This window comes from Camelina sativa, chromosome 20 (assembly GCF_000633955.1).
Source record: "Camelina sativa cultivar DH55 chromosome 20, Cs, whole genome shotgun sequence".
In the NCBI taxonomy this organism is placed as follows: Eukaryota; Viridiplantae; Streptophyta; class Magnoliopsida; order Brassicales; family Brassicaceae; genus Camelina; species Camelina sativa.
The window spans coordinates 27,741,151-27,761,016 of NC_025704.1; the positions used below are offsets into that span (position 1 = coordinate 27,741,151).

The 19,866-nt window shown below is 34.2% G+C and overlaps 4 protein-coding genes and 1 long non-coding RNA gene across 7 annotated transcripts; 2 read left to right on the plus strand and 3 right to left on the minus strand.

Moving 5' to 3' along the window:
- On the plus strand, positions 269 to 1,674 carry LOC104771860 (transcription elongation factor 1 homolog). The gene is made up of 5 exons (XM_010496464.2): positions 269 to 394; positions 784 to 910; positions 1,017 to 1,087; positions 1,196 to 1,217; positions 1,313 to 1,674. Exons 2-5 carry the CDS (start codon positions 798 to 800, stop codon positions 1,470 to 1,472), a joined length of 366 nt encoding a protein of 121 aa, XP_010494766.1. The 5' UTR covers positions 269 to 394; positions 784 to 797; the 3' UTR covers positions 1,473 to 1,674.
- On the minus strand, positions 1,640 to 4,145 carry LOC104771859 (protein NRT1/ PTR FAMILY 5.3-like). Its single transcript, XM_010496463.1, has 4 exons — positions 4,031 to 4,145; positions 3,734 to 3,951; positions 2,688 to 3,253; positions 1,640 to 2,567 (listed from the first exon to the last, which is right to left on the minus strand). The coding sequence occupies exons 1-4, from the start codon at positions 4,134 to 4,136 to the stop codon at positions 1,712 to 1,714; spliced, it is 1,746 nt and encodes a 581-aa protein (XP_010494765.1). The 5' UTR covers positions 4,137 to 4,145; the 3' UTR covers positions 1,640 to 1,711.
- LOC104771861 (ubiquitin-like modifier-activating enzyme atg7) lies at positions 6,753 to 10,102 on the minus strand. Its single transcript, XM_010496465.1, has 11 exons — positions 9,875 to 10,102; positions 9,398 to 9,603; positions 9,066 to 9,312; positions 8,866 to 8,960; positions 8,484 to 8,779; positions 8,248 to 8,392; positions 7,808 to 8,155; positions 7,575 to 7,721; positions 7,372 to 7,487; positions 7,118 to 7,280; positions 6,753 to 7,030 (listed from the first exon to the last, which is right to left on the minus strand). The coding sequence occupies exons 1-11, from the start codon at positions 10,011 to 10,013 to the stop codon at positions 6,842 to 6,844; spliced, it is 2,091 nt and encodes a 696-aa protein (XP_010494767.1). The 5' UTR covers positions 10,014 to 10,102; the 3' UTR covers positions 6,753 to 6,841.
- Positions 13,414 to 15,003, plus strand: LOC104771864. Of its 2 annotated transcripts, none has more exons than XR_764955.1 (3): positions 13,414 to 13,559; positions 13,867 to 14,144; positions 14,263 to 15,003. It is a non-coding gene; the product is annotated as an uncharacterized LOC104771864 (long non-coding RNA). The 2 variants fall into 2 exon arrangements; XR_002037119.1 differs by having other exon boundaries at positions 13,423 to 13,559; positions 14,228 to 15,003.
- Positions 14,995 to 19,091, minus strand: LOC104771863 (protein NRT1/ PTR FAMILY 5.2-like). 2 transcript variants are annotated; one of them, XM_010496468.1, is made up of 5 exons: positions 18,932 to 19,091; positions 18,121 to 18,338; positions 16,122 to 16,687; positions 15,633 to 16,031; positions 14,995 to 15,506 (listed from the first exon to the last, which is right to left on the minus strand). In XM_010496468.1, the coding sequence occupies exons 1-5, from the start codon at positions 19,044 to 19,046 to the stop codon at positions 15,050 to 15,052; spliced, it is 1,755 nt and encodes a 584-aa protein (XP_010494770.1). In that variant the 5' UTR covers positions 19,047 to 19,091; the 3' UTR covers positions 14,995 to 15,049. The 2 variants fall into 2 exon arrangements, with proteins under 2 accessions (XP_010494770.1, XP_019098070.1); XM_019242525.1 differs by lacking the exons at positions 18,121 to 18,338; positions 18,932 to 19,091 and adding an exon at positions 17,748 to 17,979.

Genomic DNA, 19,866 nt, shown 5'->3' on the forward strand with positions numbered 1-19,866 from the left:
CAAACAATTTCAAGCAACTAGTCAAGATCCAAGGTATTTGTCAGAAGCTTTGACATCAACACCGTTAAGAAAAAAAATAATCAAGATTCAAGAACGTTCTAAACATAGCAAGAACATATAGAAATTAAGTAAAAAGCATGCACACTACCATTCAAACCCTGTATTAACAATATTTGGTTGACTAAATTCAATCGGGCATACGGGCCTTAGCAAATAAGCCCATTATTCTCAACTTTTAAAAAGCGTCTAAAAATTTAAGCCTTTACTAATAAATTCCTACAAAACAAACAAACGAACATCAATCTCTCGCCGTCGTGTTCTTTACATATCTATCGCCACCGCTTACAGCCGTCTCCTCCGCAATCTTCATAACCAAATCAACCCTCATCGCCTGGTAAACTCGATTTTTCTAATCAATTCGCTCTCCTATGATGTCGATCTGTTCCTACTGAAGTTAAATCTCTTGCGAATCCCATCTTTGTTCTGAGATAGTTTCTGTATTTAGGGTTTCAAGATCCCCAATTTCTGACTATCTGGTGATTGTGAAAGTATTGATTTTTATTTTTTTTGATTGAGTTTAGCCAATTTATTGAGATTTCTTTAAAGTTGAATACTTTTCTCAATCTAGTAATTGACATTACGAAAAAGTATTGATTTTAGCAAATTATTGAGATTTCTTTGAAGTAATTGATCATTACTAAAAAGTATTGATTTTTGTGTTAAGTATAGTGAGGTTATTGATTTGTGTGTGTGTTTTGATTCGATTGTTTTTGTGGGGAAAAGGTGCTGCTGAAACAATGGGAAAGAGGAAATCAAGAGCAAAGCCTGCTCCTACGAAGAGAATGGATAAGCTTGACACAATCTTTAGTTGTCCTTTCTGCAATCACGGGTCCAGTGTCGAATGCAATATGTAAGATGAAGTATATCACAATATATGTGTGAATTGTGAATGGATGGGATGAGAACAATTGAAATTTTTATTCACTGAGTCCTTTTGTTTTTTTTTGTTTTTTCAGTGATATGAAGCATCTGATTGGGGTCGCAACTTGTAGAATCTGTGAAGAAAGCTTTAGTACTACTATCACAGGTTTCTTTCTTCGAAATTGTTTTAAGTCAATATAGCATTCGGGTTTTGTTTGTTTTACATATCTGATCATTCTTTTTCTGTTCTGTTTTTTTTTTTTTTCTTGTGTAGCTTTGACTGAAGCTATAGACATGTAAGTGCACAACTATTTACTACGTTATGTTTTCGCTTTTGTTTCACCGTTATTTTTTATCTAAAGCTCTCTGGTTTGTTTAAAAATGGATGCAGTTATAGCGAATGGATCGATGAATGCGAGAGGGTTAATACCGCAGAAGATGATGTTGGGCAAGAAGAAGAAGAGGAAGTAGAAGAAGAAGAAGAGGAGGAAGAGGAAGAAGAGGATGATGAAGATGACCGTGTCGCTGTCAAAAGGAAGTATAACTTCTGAGACGAGTCTTTTCTCGAGAAAATCATGTACTGTAAGTCGTTTTAGAGTTATCTGCCTCATGTTGTAATATCTATCTGAGGACATCACAAAGAACAAACTTTTGTGGTTTCTCAGCGTCTGATAGAGAAACATAACAAAATAACAGTGTATGATGGATGGTTTGTAAGTGGATTAAGGCTTTGCTTAATTGGTTTCCAATCAATACATATATTACAACCAAATTTATAGAGTGTCTTTCCTTACTCATTGTTGTTATCTATCATTCTTGGTTCCTTATGTTCTGCTGAGTCTGTAACATCAGCTCTGTACTCATAAAATGTAATCACAACCAAGAAGAGGAGGAAGTTAACCAGGTTAAGTACTGCGAAGAACATGTAATACTTATCCAGCCTAGACTCATTCAAGTTGTTTAGAATCCATCCTCTTCCTTGATTCTTTGTTATCTGAGACACTGACGAAAGGATAAAACTGCTCATGAAATTCCCTACTGCCATACTTGTGGTCGTGTATGATGTCCCGAGGCTTTTCATGCTCTCTGGTGCTTGGTCGTAGAAAAACTCTAGCTTTGCTATTTCTATGAAAGCATCAGCCAAACCCATTAACACATACTGTGGAAGCAGCAAGAAAATTGACAAGGGAATCGGTACAGCCGTCTGATGGTTTAGCCCGTGCTCAGCAGCGACCTTGAGCCTATACCGTTCAGTTATGGACGCGATGATCATGATTATGATGTGAAGGACCATACCGATTCCCATTCTCTGAAGCAATGTGATACCTCTTGGATTTCCCGTGAATCGTCTTGTGAGTTTAACAAAGAAACGGTCGTATATGACTATGCAGACAAGCATTGAGAATGTTGTGAAGCCTAAGAGACTTGCCGGTGGGATGCTGAAGTTGTTTGTGAGACGACGGTCCAGGGTGGTTCCTTGTTTGATGAAAAGAGTCATTATTTGAGCAAGCATCATGCTTGGGACAAATGTTACGACGAGGACAGGTATCATTTTTAACATCTGTTTTGTTTCTTCGACTTCTGTGATAGTGCAGAGACTCCATTTATTGGTTGGTCCGGTTTTGAGTGAAGCTCGATTTAAGAATCTGCAACACAGTTAAGTCTTAGATACATATGATATACAAGAAATTAATAAACCAAGAATCTAAAAACGTAAACTATAAATCGAACGTTCACTATAGTAGGGTTAATTAATCTTTCATTACCTTAGACTTGGAGTAGAATGGATTGGGAAAGCCCCTTTGCTTGCATATTCCGATGGCGGAAGCTCATGCATGCGAGTCGAACCATACGACATAGGTGCGCGGGCTTTGCGAAGTGAAGCCACGATGACTCTAGCCATCTTGGTAAATGGGCTTCCCATAGGGAGTTTATGGCGGTATAACGGAGTTCCCAACAAGAATATGAAAATGGAAAACGCAAGGCCTAAAGTTGAAAGACCATAACCTAACCCCCAACCAACGTTATCTTGAACATAGACAAGAACAGTTGTGGCAAAGAAAGTACCAAAGAAGATACTAAACATCCACCAATTGAAGAATGAATGCTTATGAATCTTCTCCTTTGCGTCGAATTCATCAAACTGATCAGCTCCTATTGTCGAAATGTTCGGTTTTGTACCACCCGTACCGACCGCTAATGTGTATAACGCTCCAAAGAATACAGCTAGTTGTAAACCCGAAGCTTGTTGGCAGTCTTCAACATTAGCCGTCGAACATTTTGGTGGTTTAAGTTGCGGTAAAGATACTGATAACGTCAGTAATGCCATCCCCTGTTATGCCATAAGAACTGTTATGATAAAAGTTTATAACTGATCACACTAACTAGATGAATTATAAAAATCCTCATTTGACGTGTCTCTATGTTTTCTAAAAAGTGAAGATTATGATCATTTATTTTTAGTCAAACTACATAAAATTGTTTTGTTAAAGCAAAATTAAATAAATTCCATGACACAATCTTCAATTTTTGTCATGCATGCACGTCTAGTTTATTGGGAACATGACTTGGATTCACATTTTGAGTTCTACCTTCTACGTCCGTGTACTGATCACAACTGTAAATGAGATTCTTACAAACAAAATGTAGTAGTTATCTCCAAATCTTTTTGTAAGGTTTGATCGATCTACTACCTATAAACTTGAACGCCATTTATATTGTTCATTGTAGTTTTTTTCTACCACGGATTTCGAAATAAAAATTATCCAATCAACTAACATTTTTAATTATAAAAATATGAAAGTATACATACCAATAAATAAATTACGGAAGAGATGACAAAGGTGATGTAGCGACCAAGATGAGCGTCTGCGACGTAAGCACCCAAGATTGGAGTGAGCCAACTAGTCCCAACCCAATTGGTCACATTGTTCGACGACTTGACCGTTCCTTGGTGCAATATGGTTGTCATGTATATCACTAGGTTGCTTGATATCCCGTAATAAGCCATCCGTTCAAACACCTCGTACACTATAATCATATTAACATTCCAAATACCAGTTAAATCTTAATCAAATACACAAAAACAAAAACTTAAAGTGATACATACCAACGACGAAGGAGCAAGCTTTCCAACGGCCTCTTTGAGATCTTCGGACACGATTGCCTACTGTTCCATCTTTTGTGTAGTCGTCTCCGACATCTTCGACTGCCATTTTCTCTCTCGTCCAATATAAGTTTATATGGATCTTTGTTTGAAGAGAGTTGGTATACTTTGGTCTCATATATATAGTCAAATGTACATATTTATTATAATCATCATCGTTATCATCACACCTGTACTATCTAGTGCCACATCATCTAATTGAAATATTTGTTTCTATAATCAAACTTAATACCAAATTGAGAATTGTTTATGTATAGATAGAGTGCAACATTAACATTCTTAATAAATAAATATAAAATATACTTCTAAATTTGTTTTCGAAAAAATTTAAAGTAATTAAATGGAGGATATGACCAGTAATTTGTTTCAATATTGGGCGATATGTGTCTATTGCTGGTTATCAATTTTAATTGTCTTTGATTTTGTGAAATCGAAGCAATTAGTAAATAAGAATTCTTTACCTTCGGGTAAATATATAAGGGCAATTGTCATAAATACCACTAAAATAGGTTTTTGTTTCAAAAATACCACAATTTAGTTTTTTTTTTCAAAAATACCACTAAAATATATATTTTTCTAAAAATACCACATAATTGAATTAAAGTTCTAATACTAAAAACTAATTTCTAAATTCTAAATACTAAAACCTATGTCTAAAAACTATACCCTAAAATTAAATGTGTCAACCCAAACCTAAAAAACAAAATTCTACATCCTTAAAAATCAAATTTTGTGTTTGCGGTAATTTTGGAAAAAAAACTTTTGTGGTATTTTTGAAAAACAAAACTACAATGTGGTATTGTTGGAAAAAAAAAATTAGTGGTATTAAAGGAATTTCTCTAATTATAATTAGAATTTGGTACCGATAGTTTTGTTAATCCGTATATAAAACCCGAGTTTTCTCTCTGTCCCGACTATCGAGATCCCTTATCACACCACCCTCTCCGGCGCCGACAAAGCCTTTGCTTGCCGGCGTCGGGACTCCTGTCTCTCTACTGCACTCTGTTTCCCAAAGCTCCTTGTTTCATTTTGTTTCTAACCATTTTCTCAATCGTTTCGTCCCACCACATGTATTTCTAAGTTCGACATCGGCTTATTCACTTCGACAAGAGGAGAGAGGTGCGTTCCGACAAATCCTATCTCGCTTCAATCTCGACACATCCATTCTCCGTCGAACCTGAAACCAAGAGAACCCTCCTTAACCAGCTGTGCTCCAACTTCCGATTTGGACGCGGAACTACCTGGTTTGCTCAGATCTAAAGAAACTGGTTCCCTCTTGGTCTTCTTTGAAGCCCTTCCTCTCTGGGTCCCGTCATCGGTCCTGGTCTCCACCCCCTTACTGCGCTTCACCCAGACCTCTCCAGCCTCTTCTGTGAGCTCTCGGATAACTTCTTGTCCAAGGGGTTCCGACCGATGCCTGCTCCGGTGACGACAAAGTTGAGGGCTGACGGCGGCGCAATACTAACCTCTCTTGGTGCTCCCCGTTTGACCTACCCCTCTCACCAGCTGGATTTAGGCCCACCTCTAATCCCATTGAGGCCCATTTATAAAAGGTGTGATATAAATTTAATTCTCCTAAAGCCCAGGTTTGCTCCATCAATCTCTTATTTGTACTCCTTCGTTAGCTTCTCTTTGTACCGAATCATGATTCTACATGTCTGAAGACTGCAACTAGAACATGATCGCTCAATGTCGCTATGTTGGTACAAAAGCTATATGAGAACCTTGCCTTTAGATTCACCTAGGGTTGTTACTCATGGTTGGATTAGCTTGAAAGTTAACGGCATTATGACCCCATCTCATAGAAGGGTTACCAAAAAATTTTCAAGTGCCCTGCTCCTTCTCACCTGTTCCCTGAACCCAGTCAAGAGATATCTTACATCTCTATGGACGTACCAATTATCTCGGCTTGGTCAAGACGAGGTTCCCTCGGTAGTAGAACATTGGTTTCTTCAGAGTTGCTTGATAGATTTGTTTGTCGAGGTCAGTTTATTCACCCTGTCCGGATGTCTGCTCTGTATAGCCATAGTTATGAATCTGATCCGACATTTTGCTTGAACCCTACTCCTAAACCCTTTGATCCCCTATACCATCTAGCGCCATTAGATCGAATGTTTGGGTTTGTTGACATTTTCCAGGACCAAACTGATTACAAGCTTTGTGTGGATTTCATTTACCTCCATTGCCATGTGAGGGATGGCCCACCTGCTTTGTTATGGCTTGACTTCCATTCTCTACGACTCCCGGTGATAGCTTCATCTAAAATCCTGAGGCTTGTTCCTAAAGACTTGAAGGACTTTGATCCCATGCTCTTGAAACCCCTCATGTTGGCGACAAAACCCATTAGCGTTCCCCCCGTGGAACAACCTTTCACTCACTCAAACGCATTATCTGCTAGAGCCATTTATGTTCACCCGCTGGACAAGGATTTCGTGAAGCCTCACTTCGAATACGAATCCACTTTGAATCCTTTAGACTTCTCAAAGATTATAAAACTTTGCCAGTTTGAAAATCTTTTTGTTAAACTCATGGAACCTTTATCTTTAACTTTCTATGCCTACTCTGATTCATGTTGTAAGAACACACCCTTTGTTGGGATTTAATTTAAATGAAAGTTTCTTGTTTGCCAAAAAAAAAAAAAAAATTTAGAATTTGGTTTCTTCTGTTTTTATTTTGGACTGTAGTTAAAAAATGATTATTAAGTGATTCATATAAAAGCCATCTTGTGAAATGTGAATATTAGTCTATGGACATTTACATAACTACAGCTACATCATCATCATCATCATCATCATCATCAGTATCATCGTCTTCCCAGTCGAGGTTAAATGAATTAGCAGCTTTCTTAAGCTCGGTTAAACCGGTGAGATCCTCCAAGTATGTAGGATGGTTAATAGCTTCAAGTAAGAAACTGTTTCCTCTCTCTCGATACTCCGATATCACCTGAAAGTTATAGAAACGTTATGATCGAGCTTCGCGAGAGCTTACGGTTCTGTTTAGAAAAAACTTTAACATGTGGAAAAAACTTACGGTTTCAGAGCAAGCGGTACAGCTGTCGGAAGCTTGCCCAAGCAGCGTCATCTGTGAGAAATCAGAAACTGAGCCTCGAATCTGATGAGGTAATATCCCGAGAGGCGAATCATCATTGTCTCCTCTGTTACTCGAGCTCGAATTGTCGCCTTTTGCATTGATACTGTAATATACAACATATGCAAGAAGACGATGATAAGCCTGAGCATTGAAAATTCCAATGGTATATTCGATGTTTGAAAAGAAAGACTTACCCAAGTGGGTGTTGTAGGACTTTGACTAAGAGATTAACGGCAAGGGCTCCAGCAATAGAAGCTAAACCTGGGCATGTAACAGTGCATTGTTGGTCTAGAGTTCGATCAGTCATTGACTGCATATACAAGAAAAGAGCGACCAATCAGAACTGAACCGGAGTTATATCACAACAAAACAAAACCAAAGAAGCCAAGGGAATTACATCCTGAGGTGCAACCACGTCGTTGCAAAAGTAACATCCAAGTCTCTGTTTGTTTGTCTTATTCATATCATCAGACAGGGAGGTTGGGCCAGCGCCATGGCGCATTACCATGTAGCTGTCGAAACCTAAAGCTGCATTTACAGCAATCTGAAATTCAAATCAAGCAGATTGTTGTTATACTTATATATAACAAGCAAGATAGAAAGAAAGAAAGAAACAGAGTTTAGAACTACCTTATTGGCATTAGCACAAAGAAGAGAAGGTAACCACCGGCTTTCTCTTGTATCGGTTAACAAGAAAACGACGTCATGAGATTCAATCAAATCGCTAAGGCGTTTACAATCTGCGAGAACAGAATCCTCTTCTTGGCTAGAAATCGGATGTCCTGGCATCGGTATAGCCATAACAACTCCACTAGGTTCCATTGCTGGAAATACCTCTTTAAGCCGTTTAACAGCAGCAACAGCTTTAAACTCGCCACCGCCTATAGAATCTTCAAACGTGTAGAGGGATTGTCTGACTGGATTAGACATAGCTACTTTGCCATAGTCAACAAAGGTGATCTTGCGGATTCCCCAACCCTAACAGAAAAAGAAAGAACAACTAAGAAGATTTTAGTTAACCAGGTTAGTTTGTAAAAATTGTTTGATCTTGAACTCTCTTCAATACATACCAGAAGGGTACGAGCAACTTCGCAGCCCAATGTACCAGCTCCAAGAAGAAGGCATTTGACAGAGTACAAAGCGTCTATGTTAAGAGACGGTACTGCTCGCCATTTCATTAACTTTAAGTTTAAATCAACAGCAGAAGCAGCCAACCTGCGAAAGGATGAGGATCCGTTTTTTTTAATAAGATTATACCTATTTTATTTGATGAAATCATTGACACAAAGCAAAAAAAAAATTGTACCTTATTGGATCCATGGAATTAGCAAGGTTAATGGATTGAAGTACTTGTTTCTCTTTGTTATGAAGCTCCCATCCCACTGAGTTAGGTACAGTCTCAGCTGATTCTCCTGATGAAAGTGTAACTAAGGCTTGACCAACAAGGGAAAGGTTCAAGTCAGGGAAACCGCGACTCTCTTTGTAGCAGAAGAACCAAACTGTCTCGAGGTTCCATCTTGAGCGAATAAGTGCCAAGTAATTTCGGAGTGGCCAACCAGGATTGTTACGAAGGTGACATGGATCATAGAAACCGAAAAGCAACTGCAGAAAGAAAGATAGATAAAGATGAGTTTTCTTACTGGTTTTTTTTACCTATACTAAAAGAGTTAGTTGTTACACATTACTACCTTATGATGATCACCTTGGCATGCTTCCCAGTCTTTAAGATGTCTGATACTAGCTTTTGAATCAGAAGAAACCGAAACCAAAAAGAATGGAACATCTACAGCAGCAAAGACACACGGATACATAACAGATCAGCTACTACTACTACTAACTGAACTTGAATGATAGTACATAAAAGAGAGAAAGTAAGAATGTTGAGTACCGGTTGTTAAATGTGAGTTGCGCCAATCTTTACAAGCAGCAGATACTGATTCAGCCTCTTGAGAACTAAAATAATCTGAAGCTGGCTTTAATTCTACCAAACTTGCAGGAGGATCAAGATCAAACGCAGGGAACGCAACCAAATATCGAAAACTCCATGTCTTAAGGTCAGCAAAGGAGATAACGAGGAATCTTGATAACACAGCAGGGTCCTCAAGAGCTTTTCCTGATTGAATATCACCCCAAATCTAAAAATTTCACCAACAAAATAAGATTAGACTTCACAACACAAGAACTGATGAGAACCAAGTCAGAGATAAGTTTTGTATTAACCTTGTTTGCTTCTGCTTTGAGCAGACTTTGTTTGTCAAGTTTATGGAAGCTTTCGAGGGTATTGGTGTTATACAAAATCCCAGGAACAGGACACTTATTCCTATTTCCATGGCTAGTAATCGATGATTGTTCATCTAAAGGCAATGACTCTGACGAAAGTCTCAAATAATTTGAGCCTCGTGGATGTGAACATGGTCCACAAAAACCTGAAATCATCAATTCCAACAAAAAAAAAGCACATTAATTTCCATCACATTACAACCAAATTCTGAAATCTGAATTTTTCTACTAACGAACAAAACAGAGGAAATCTAAACCTGAATTATATATCTTTAACGATAAAAANAAAAAAAAAAAAAAAAAAAAAAAAACAGAGGATTTCAAAGTTTTCAACTTTTTTTTTGTTTGTTCTGTAACCTAAACGGATCATGAGAACTTGCCCAGAAATTGGGTATTGGTGTTTTGTGTTATTTTTACCGGTGATTGAAATAGGAGAATCGTCGATTCCGAGTTTATCGAGTTTCAAAGAGGAGAAGCTATCCCAGAAACCTTCTTGGACTAAACTGTTCAATGGATTGAATTCAAGTACGGCTGGTGAAGTTTCTTTCTCAGACATGGCTGATCTTATTTCTCTGTGAGATTTGCGATTTTGTTAATGAGAGGAGTGTTAGAAAGAAGAAGAAGACGATGATGAGTCAATCCAGGTACGGGTTCAACATTCGTGATTCAATAGAATGGGATATATATATATATATATACTAGTAGATATTAGGCCCCGGACATTTTTAAAAATATTATAATATAATAATAAAAATTATTGTTATATTTCTTTAAAAAATTATTTTATTTGAAATAATATTTATTTTTAATTATTTTCTAAATCTATATATATCTTTTTAATATTAATTATTTAAAAATATTATAATAATTTATTTTTTATGTATACTATAGTTTTATATTATTTGTTTGTTGTATTTGCATCAATATTTGATGAATTATGTAGTAGTAATTTTAATATTATAATAGTGAGCAAATAAAATTTATTAATTTATTAACTATATAAATTTAGTTTTACCAACCGGCTAATGTGGAAATTAAAACAAATATTTTTTATAGATTAAGTAATATATTTTTTATATTAAAAAAAATAATATATCTTTGTTTGTTAAAATTCAAATCACAATATAGCAGAAAAAAATTCTGCATATTTATTAATCTATATGAAAATTTTAAATAATTTGTAAATAAAATAAAAGAAAGATGATAGGAGAATCATAATTTGAAATCTTAATAAAATCTTTGAAATCTAGTTATTAAAAATCTTATTATCGTCTACTTGGATATAAAATTTTAGTTTTTGAAATTCTGATTGGTTTATGTTTTTAATAAAATATTTAGTAATTTTCGTCCATAATTTTATTAGAAAGAGAAAATATTTTTATTAATTAATAATTATCTGGTTTTTTAATAAAATCCTACCCGTTAATTTTTTTAATTTTTTTTCAAATACAAATTTGTTTTCATTTGAATAGATTTTCTTTACTTTTTAAGATTTTTTTTTGATTTGGCAGCGTCTTTTATTTTTAGTTAAGTTTAATTTATTAATTTTAATTAAATTTTGTTAATAGCAATTGAATGTAATTTTTTACAAATTTTAAAGTTAGTTTTATATTATATTTCTCAATTAATATAGTAGAATCATATATATATATATAAGTAGAGTTTCAGTCTCTCCTTATTGGTCCACTTGGCAATGCAATTTTAACAAAAAAAAAATTTATATTAAAACACAAATTTAAAATAATTAATTTTCATATTTAACTCACATAATTTTAACTGAAAATTAATTGTTTTTAAATTTGTGTATTAATATAATTTTTTTTTGTTAAAATTGCATTACCAAGTGGACCAATAAGTAGAGAGTGAAACCTTACTTTTATATATATGATTATAACTGAAAATAAAATAAATTATGCATTAATCATATTCTACCACTCAATTCTATTCAAACACAATAAATTACTATTGTAACTCCATAGTTCTAAATGTAACTTCCATCATTTCTTATCATATAAATAAGCATTCTCTCAATCTATCATTCTCTCATATTGACATTCTTTTACTATCTCATTTTCACATTCTCTCATTCTCTTCTACAATACCTCAAATCATTTTTCCTTTTTTTTTTGTTATTTTTGATTTCTTATTTTTGTTGTATGGGTTTAAAAAAAAAATGAAATATCATTGTAAATTGTTAATGCTAAATTTTAATTTTAGAGACTACATGATATATATTTTACATTGTTTTTATTTTAAAAGATTTATCTCCTTTATCTAATTTGGATTATTATCTTATAAGTAATCATTCTCTCTTCCTCTCCCACCAATATCAAATGTTGTTATATCTCATATGTGTTGTAAGAGTTTGATTCTATATTTTAATTTAGAAAGTATTATATATATATAGATATTACATTGTTCTATTTATTAAAGATTCATCTCCATTATCTAATTTGGATTACCATCTTATAGTAAACATTCTCTCCTCCTCTCCTACCAATATCAAATGTTGTTATATCTCATATGTGTTGTAACTTGTAAGAGTTTGATTCTATATTTTAATGTAGAAAGTATTATATATATTTAACATTGTTTTCAATTTTTATTTTATTTATATATAAAAATATTTCTTTTATATTTCTTGCCTTTCTAATCTATTCATATTTATTTTTTAAATTTGCATAGTTAAATTTAAATTCACATATGTTGGTTTTAACAAAACAATCAACTTTATTTGAGAATTAGATGTTCCTATTCATTTTTAAACGATCAATGTGTAACATATAAGCATTTTGTCTTGCAATCACAAGTTCCATTTCCATTGCTTAACTCCATGGTTAAACTATAATATATGTTGTCCTATTTGTAGGAATAACAACATACTTATTTAATTTATTTAAAAGAGCAGATGATTAAACGAAATAAACATTTCTCCAAATTTTATAATTCAATCAGTGAGTGTACTTATTACTTTGAAAAACTTTTACATTGAAGTTCATAAAATCATATAAGAAAACTAAAATGCTATATTACTTCAAATTTGGAAGGAAACACTTGGTATTTCTTTTAAAAAAAGTCAAAACACATATAAAAATTTATTAATATTTAACTCACTTTAAAGACATTAAAGGTCATTTAAATCAAAAATAACATCTATCCAATAATTTCATACATTCCTCCCACAAATAAAAATATATATATATATATGCTCAATATTGTATTTAAATATTACATATTTTTTAGTTAGCTAAATTTATAGTCACATATATACAATATATATACATAAGAATTTATATTCCTTATTAACATCATAATTCGACCCATTATTTGCTTAACTCAATATTGGTTTCAAAGCCAACTAAAGAAAAACAGAAACAATCTTATTGATATTAGATCAAAACATGGACATACAAACATAATCACTTACATGGAAGATATTTTTTTAAAATAACTTATTATTGCAACATCAATGTATGAAGGGTTTACATAAGCAGTTAATTAGAAAATCTATAATACAACAAATGTATTGGAAACAACATCAGTCAATGATAAGATTGGATCCTCAAAAGCAAGAAACAACATCTTCATAATTCATAAAAAGTAAACGCCACAATTATACACATCTGAACGAAATGGTATAAACATATAGTGTATAAATAAAAGGACGGCAAAGCCCGTATATGCCTAATTAAAACGAAATAATACGAAAAAGAAAACGAAAAAGACCAAAAAACAAGAAAGTATCAATTACACCACAACCCACGCGTTGCGTGGGGAAGCTATGTCAGTAACAAAAGGGTTTGACTTTGAATCGAACGGAAAATTGCAAAACCGGATAGCTTTTCAATTATAATGGTTTAAATCGGACGTTTCAGATTTTCCATAGTAAAACCAAACCGAACCAATTCGGTTTTGTTCTGTGTCTGTAAAACTCGTAATTGTTGTATCCGTCCAATAAACTTGAAGTTCAAAGATCTCATTATCATGACATCACACTCCTCCTTGTTCTTTCTCCTCCTCTCACTCTCTTCAGAAGCTTAGCTTAGTCGTTGGATCTCGTTGATTTCGAAATCTGCGGAGTCTTTTTGCTTTATCAAAATCGGTAATTCTTAAAAAGTCTTCAGTTTTTTTTTTCGTTTGATTCTGATGGGTTGTTTAGTTTAATCACTAGATTCTTCTCCGGTGAAGTAACCCAATAAAGATGAACTTTTTTTTATTTTTTTTTGGTTCTGCCTTTGCTAGAATCTGTTGCCTTTTAGGTTTAGAAGAGTTTACAAAGACCAATCTAGAAATGCATTGGTGATTTGCCCAGTTTTGATTTGAGAATTTGCCTAATTTCATAGTGAAGACAACACTTCTCCTTGACTTGTTGTATAACTCACTGTCTTCCTTGTCCTCTTTTGCGCCAGAAGCTGAAGATGAAAAGTTCATCTCTTTTCATGGCTGCAGCCACTCGATGAAACAGACAAGTGGAGATCACGCTTTCAACCGTCCCTCTACCTTTCAGACCTTTGCCCTGGATCCTCAGGTTAAGAGTAACATAATGGATGACTTGGATCGGTTTGTGGTGGATCAAACGTGCTGCAAGGTGCTCAAGGAAACTGCTAACAATTCCATCCTAGTTGTGGAGGATATAAATTACTTAAGCAACTTCATGAGTACAGAGCTGGAAGATGATGATTCAAAGGTATAAATTTTGATCTCTTGCACTTATAAAGCAACTTTTATTTATAGGAGTTCATGTCTTGGTTTGTATTGGCTTTTCATTAGGTAACACTCTTGGGCTTACTTGATTTTATGGATAGGGGTTGGTCAAACTGTGGTGACCAGAGGGTCATCATCTTCACAACAAACAACAAAGAGATGGTTGATCCAGTGTGTTTCTAAGACCCGGACGCTTGGATAATCATATCCACTTGCCTTACTGCACACCTAGTGTCTTTGAAATTCTGGTTACCAACTATCTCAAAATCTTTACCCACAAGCAGATCAAGGAGTTATTGCTGGAAACTGAAGTAAGTCCTGCTGAGGTTGTTGGGCAGCTGACTGATTGTAAACCTGTGGACCAAAAACTAGAAGGGTTGATTGACTTCTTGACAGCCAAGACGACGAAAATGGACGACTCTCGAAAGGTTGGTGGAAGTGTAGGTTAGTCTTCTTCTGATGATGGTTGACGTGCTATGGTAGAATATATGACTTGATAGTTTGACTCTTATTTTGATTCTGAATTTTGCCTTGGACTATATGGAGATATTTAATGTGGTATCTCATACTGCGGTTTCAGGATTTCTTTTGTCGTAGGATGGTTAAGTCAATGCGTATTGGTTCGAACAAGTTAAGAGGGTATATTGGTTTGTGATTTTGAGATTATGTGAAAAGGTTTCTAATGTTTATAAACATCAAATTATGTTTTACGCCTGTGGCCTTTGCTTTAGTCTTTTTTCTTTTAGTATGCTTCGTGTTTGGCTTCGAGTAACTATTACTTTCTTACGACTTTGAAGTGAAAGAAACTAAACGTAATAAGTCAAGAATGAAAGTTACTTAAACTGCTGAAATGATGATATAGAAAAAAAAACACTATAGTGTTATACATTATTTGTCATTCATGCTCTTCATTTCCTCCTCTTTCACATCCACTGAATCAGTAACCTCAGCTCTATATACATAAAACCTAACTACGACTAAGAACAAGACAAAGTTAACCAGATTGAGTACTGCAAAGAACATGTAATAATAATCCAACCTAGACTCGTTAAGATTATTCAAAATCCATCCCCTTCCTCGCTTCTTTGTTATCTCGGACACTGTCGATAACAAGAAACTGCTCATGAAGTTTCCGACTGCTAAACTCGTTGTCGAATACGATGTTCCTAGACTTTTCATGCAATCGGGAGCTTGATCATAGAAAAATTCTAGCTTTGCAACATTTAAAAATGAATCAGCTATACCCATTAGCACGAATTGAGGAAGCAAAACGAAGATAGTCAAAGGTAGTTTTACTCCGGTTTTATGGATGAGACCATGATCAGCAGCTATTTTGAGTCTATACCTGTTACAAATAAAGAAAGGTGTAAGGAAACTAATGCAACACAAGAAATTATTTGATATGTTTTGTCTTTAATTTTTTTTGTTCCTTCATTAGTTTAAGATGGAAGCTCTTTAATCTTAACAATACCTTTCAGTGACACATGCAACGATCATGATGAGGATATGAAAGGAAAGACCAATTCCCATTCGTTGAAGCAAAGTAATGCCTCTCGGATTTCCGGTGTATTTTCGGGTTAGCTTAACGAAGACTCGATCGTATATGACTATGGAAATGAGCATTGAGAGTGTGACAAATGCGGAGAGACTAGCTGGTGGGATGCTGAAAGCTCCAGTGACTTTCCGGTCTAGAGTGGTTCCTTGTTTAACAAACAAAGTGTTGACTTGAGCGATCATCATGCTTGGGACGAAAGTTATGAACAAGACAGGTAACATTCTTAGCATTTGTTTTGTTTCTTCGACTTCTGTGGTTGTACATAGATTCCATTTATGGTTTGTTCCTGTTTTGAGTGAAGCTCTGTCTAAAAACCTGCAACATATTTACATGTTAAGTACTTTATGTATACTTAGGATATAAAAATTTAAAATTGAGATTAAACTAAATAAAAATACACGTTACCGTAAACTTGGAGTGGCGTGGATCGGGAAGGCGCTTTTCCGCTCATATTCTAGTGAAGGCAGCTCGTGGAAGCTCGTGAGGCCATGAGCCATCGGCGCATTGGCTTTGCGAAACGAAGCCACAATGACACGAGCCATCCTGGTGAATGGGCTACCAGTTGGTAGTTTATGGCGGTAAAACGGAGTGCCCAACAAGAAAATAGAAATGGAAATAGCCAAACCCATTGTTGGAAGTCCATAACCCAAGGTCCAGCCAACATTATCTTGAACATAGACAAGAATAGTGTTGGCAAAGAGAGTACCAAAGAAGATACTAAACATCCACCAATTGAAGAACGATAGCTTTCGAATCTTCTCCTTTGGGTCGAACACATCGAACTGATCGGCTCCTATTGTTGATATGTTCGGTTTTGTACCGCCCGTACCGATAGCTAATGTGTATAACGCTCCAAAGAAAACTGCTAACCGTAAAACCGAAGGGTTTTTGCAATCTTCCACATTAGCCGCGGAACATTCTGGTGGCTTAAGTCCCGGTATGGATACTGATAATGTTAGCACCATCATCCCCTGTGATTCATAAGATAATATATCTCATTTTTTCATTATAGAACTATCGTTTATGCAAGTTATGAGTTGAGTATGAGTGTGAGTGTGAGTGTGAGTGTAAGTGTAAATGTAAGTGTGAACTAATCCAAGTTGTCAATAAATATGCGTACAACTTGCAAACCTCTCTTTTATCAAAAACTAAAAATGTCAAAGAAACAAATCGAATCTTAAACCGACTACCATACCCATATATAGTGGATAAGTCTTTCGAATACTTCATTTATTTTATTAATTGTTGTTCTGATCTAAAAAATTTCTTCTGTCTAGGAACACTTTCTAAAATTTTCGATTTTTCAAAGTCAACTGTTGGTTCTAAGTACATATGTGGTTCTAAATAATACACATTTTTCTACGTTTTTCTCGTAGAAAAAGTATTGCACGCTTCTATCAACAGGTAAAAAGACTTAATGCAANAAAAAAAAAAAAAAAAAAAAAAAAGACTTAATGCATAGATTCTAGAACATAAGAACAAAAAAACATGGACTTTAGTTTGGAATTTAAATCGGTCGTTATCTTATCTCGCTCTCATGAACAAAAAAATATGGTCATGCTACAGACAAAACGTAATGGTGAATCATCTCAGTCATCACGTTTTTAGGCTCCCACGTCTATATTCACGTTTTTAGACATATTTACCTAATTTAGTTCTATATAACTATATAACTATCATCACGACTTTGATATGTTAACTCACACATATATATATATATATATATATCATATGTATGTACAAATACAGTTTTAATTATTAAAAAAAAATTCAAAGTCCCACTAACTAGAAACCTCAACATGCAAAGCAACAACAAAAAAATCGTAATAATACAGTATATAATTTTGTTCAAAAAAAACATTACAGTATATATAAAACGTGGTGTCATCAAACACTGATATAAGTGTCCTTGTAATGACAAATTAAAATAAACTATACGTATAGTCCCATAAAGTAATTATATTGTATGGTGTACCGTACGTACGTACGTTTCTGTGGGTTGCTTCGTTATAGAATCAGAAATAAACGTACCGAGAAATAGATAGCACAGGAGATAACGAAAGTGATGTAGCGACCAAGATGAGCGTCTGCGACGTAAGCACCCAAGATTGGTGTGAGCCAACTAGTCCCAACCCAGTTGGTCACATTGTTCGACGACTTGACCGTTCCTTGGTGCAGTTTGGTTGTCATGTAAATCACTAGGTTGCTTGATATTCCGTAATAAGCCATCCGTTCAAACACCTCGTACACTTTTCAGAAGAAAAAAAAAAGAATAAATAGTAAGATTACATAACGAAACAGTAAGAGTATGAATATAAATTTAATGTGGAATATATAGAATATTTTCNCGTACGTACGTACGTTTCTGTGGGTTGCTTCGTTATAGAATCAGAAATAAACATACCGAGAAATAGATAGCACAGGAGATAACGAAAGTGATGTAGCGACCAAGATGAGCGTCTGCGACATAAGCACCCAAGATTGGTGTGAGCCAACTAGTCCCAACCCAGTTGGTCACATTGTTCGACGACTTGACTGTTCCTTGGTGCAGTTTGGTTGTCATGTAAATCACTAGGTTGCTTGATATTCCGTAATAAGCCATCCGTTCAAACACCTCGTACACTTTTCAGAAGAAAAAAAAAAGAATAAATAGTAAGATTACATAACGAAACAGTAAGAGTATGAATATAAATTTAATGTGGAATATATAGAATATTTTCCTAGAAATTTCTATACTATTTTATGCCGAAAGAAAATTCCTATACTAGAAAATATTAAATATATATGAAACAATGGATCATTGAAATTATGAATATAAATTTTCGTTGACGAAATTTAGTTTTCAGTTCATAGTATTTTTTAAAAAATTATTTAGTGATCAACCTTGTGTTAATTTTTTCTATATGGAAAATAAAATGTTTTTTTCCTTTTTTGCAAAAAGGGTTGGAAAAGAAATTGTTTATGACCTCAAATTAATTTATTTATGTTCTTAATTAGGATAAGATACGTCACTAACTTTTTACTTTCTCTCGTAATCATTAGAAAGATTCCAAGACTCATGGAAGCTTTTAAGATATATAGTAGTAATCTTAAAAATAAAACAAAAAGACTGTTAAGAATCAACGAATAAATCATTTTAATTGTAATCAAAATCTATGAAGAGAAAAAAAAAACAATTAATATAGAGGATATAAAATTAATGAAAGAGTAAATACCAACGACGAAGGAACAAGCTTTCCAACGACCTCTAATGGATCTTCGAACAGGATTGCCTCGAAGATCAACGGTTCCATCTTTTGTGTAGTCGTCTCCAACCTCTTCTACTGTCATTTCTTCTCTCACTTCTCTGTCTTTCTTTTTCCTCTCTCTATTTGTTTTTCTTTGTTTGGTAGCTCAAGTGTTTTTTTCTTTGTATAATGTAAAGAGAGAGTGGGCACTTTTGCCTCATATATATATACAAAGTAGATGATGGGGCACATGGATAAAAAGCGAATCTTTCAACGTAACACTTAGAAGGTGTATTCAAAACAGAATTTTGGAGGATTTTGGAGGATTTATGATATTCTGGATTTTAGGAGAATTAAAGTAAATTTTTAAAGTAGTTTGGTAGGTTTATTATTATTTTCAAATTTTGAAAAAAAAAATAGTTTGTAATTTGATGAGATTTAATGAGATTTGGTGAGACTTAAGTGGGTTTTTAAAAAATTCTCAAGTCCAAACGAGAGGTGTTCATATAGCATAACACAAAGAATATGTTGAACATATTCATATGTATAGAGGTTGGTTTTTGGTTTTTTGGCAATTTGATCGGAACAGTATAACTCAAAGATTTCAATTGAAAAGTACAAAACATAATTTAAAGATAAATTAAAACACTTTTGCTTCCATATTCATAGCATTGGTCCACATATGTGTAACCATTGTTGTTCTCCAGTTATTAGCATGAACTCTTTGTTGTTCTTGAGTACCATGAAACTCTTCATCTCAATTATTTTCACAAAAACTGACACCACCGTAATATGCACATGAAGCTTTTATCCTAATCTCGAGAGTATATATACCTAACAACTAACAATAATAAAATAAAATAAAACAAAACGTGAAGTCCATAATTAACACACAAGAAAAACAGAGAAAGGAGAAGAGAGAG

What these genes read in the sequence shown, in the direction of transcription:
- LOC104771863 (XM_010496468.1), bottom strand. Translation starts at nt 19,046, where the DNA reads ATGACAGTAGAAGAGGTTGGAGACGACTACACAAAAGATGGAACCGTT. An exon ending in CCTGTGCTATCTATTTCTCG is followed by an intron (nt 16,688 to 18,120) that starts GTATGTTTATTT and finishes TATGAATCACAG; the next exon opens with GGGATGATGGTGCTAACATT. An exon ending in GTTGCATGTGTCACTGAAAG is followed by an intron (nt 15,507 to 15,632) that starts GTATTGTTAAGA and finishes TATTTGTAACAG; the next exon opens with GTATAGACTCAAAATAGCTG.
- LOC104771859 (XM_010496463.1), bottom strand. Translation starts at nt 4,136, where the DNA reads ATGGCAGTCGAAGATGTCGGAGACGACTACACAAAAGATGGAACAGTA. An exon ending in AGCTTGCTCCTTCGTCGTTG is followed by an intron (nt 3,952 to 4,030) that starts GTATGTATCACT and finishes ATATGATTATAG; the next exon opens with TGTACGAGGTGTTTGAACGG. An exon ending in CATTCTACTCCAAGTCTAAG is followed by an intron (nt 2,568 to 2,687) that starts GTAATGAAAGAT and finishes ACTGTGTTGCAG; the next exon opens with ATTCTTAAATCGAGCTTCAC.
- LOC104771860 (XM_010496464.2), top strand. Translation starts at nt 798, where the DNA reads ATGGGAAAGAGGAAATCAAGAGCAAAGCCTGCTCCTACGAAGAGAATG. An exon ending in CTTTAGTACTACTATCACAG is followed by an intron (nt 1,088 to 1,195) that starts GTTTCTTTCTTC and finishes TTTCTTGTGTAG; the next exon opens with CTTTGACTGAAGCTATAGAC. An exon ending in TTGACTGAAGCTATAGACAT is followed by an intron (nt 1,218 to 1,312) that starts GTAAGTGCACAA and finishes AAATGGATGCAG; the next exon opens with TTATAGCGAATGGATCGATG.
- LOC104771861 (XM_010496465.1), bottom strand. Translation starts at nt 10,013, where the DNA reads ATGTCTGAGAAAGAAACTTCACCAGCCGTACTTGAATTCAATCCATTG. An exon ending in CAACTCACATTTAACAACCG is followed by an intron (nt 8,961 to 9,065) that starts GTACTCAACATT and finishes TTGCTGCTGTAG; the next exon opens with ATGTTCCATTCTTTTTGGTT. An exon ending in TTTGTGCTAATGCCAATAAG is followed by an intron (nt 7,722 to 7,807) that starts GTAGTTCTAAAC and finishes TTTGAATTTCAG; the next exon opens with ATTGCTGTAAATGCAGCTTT.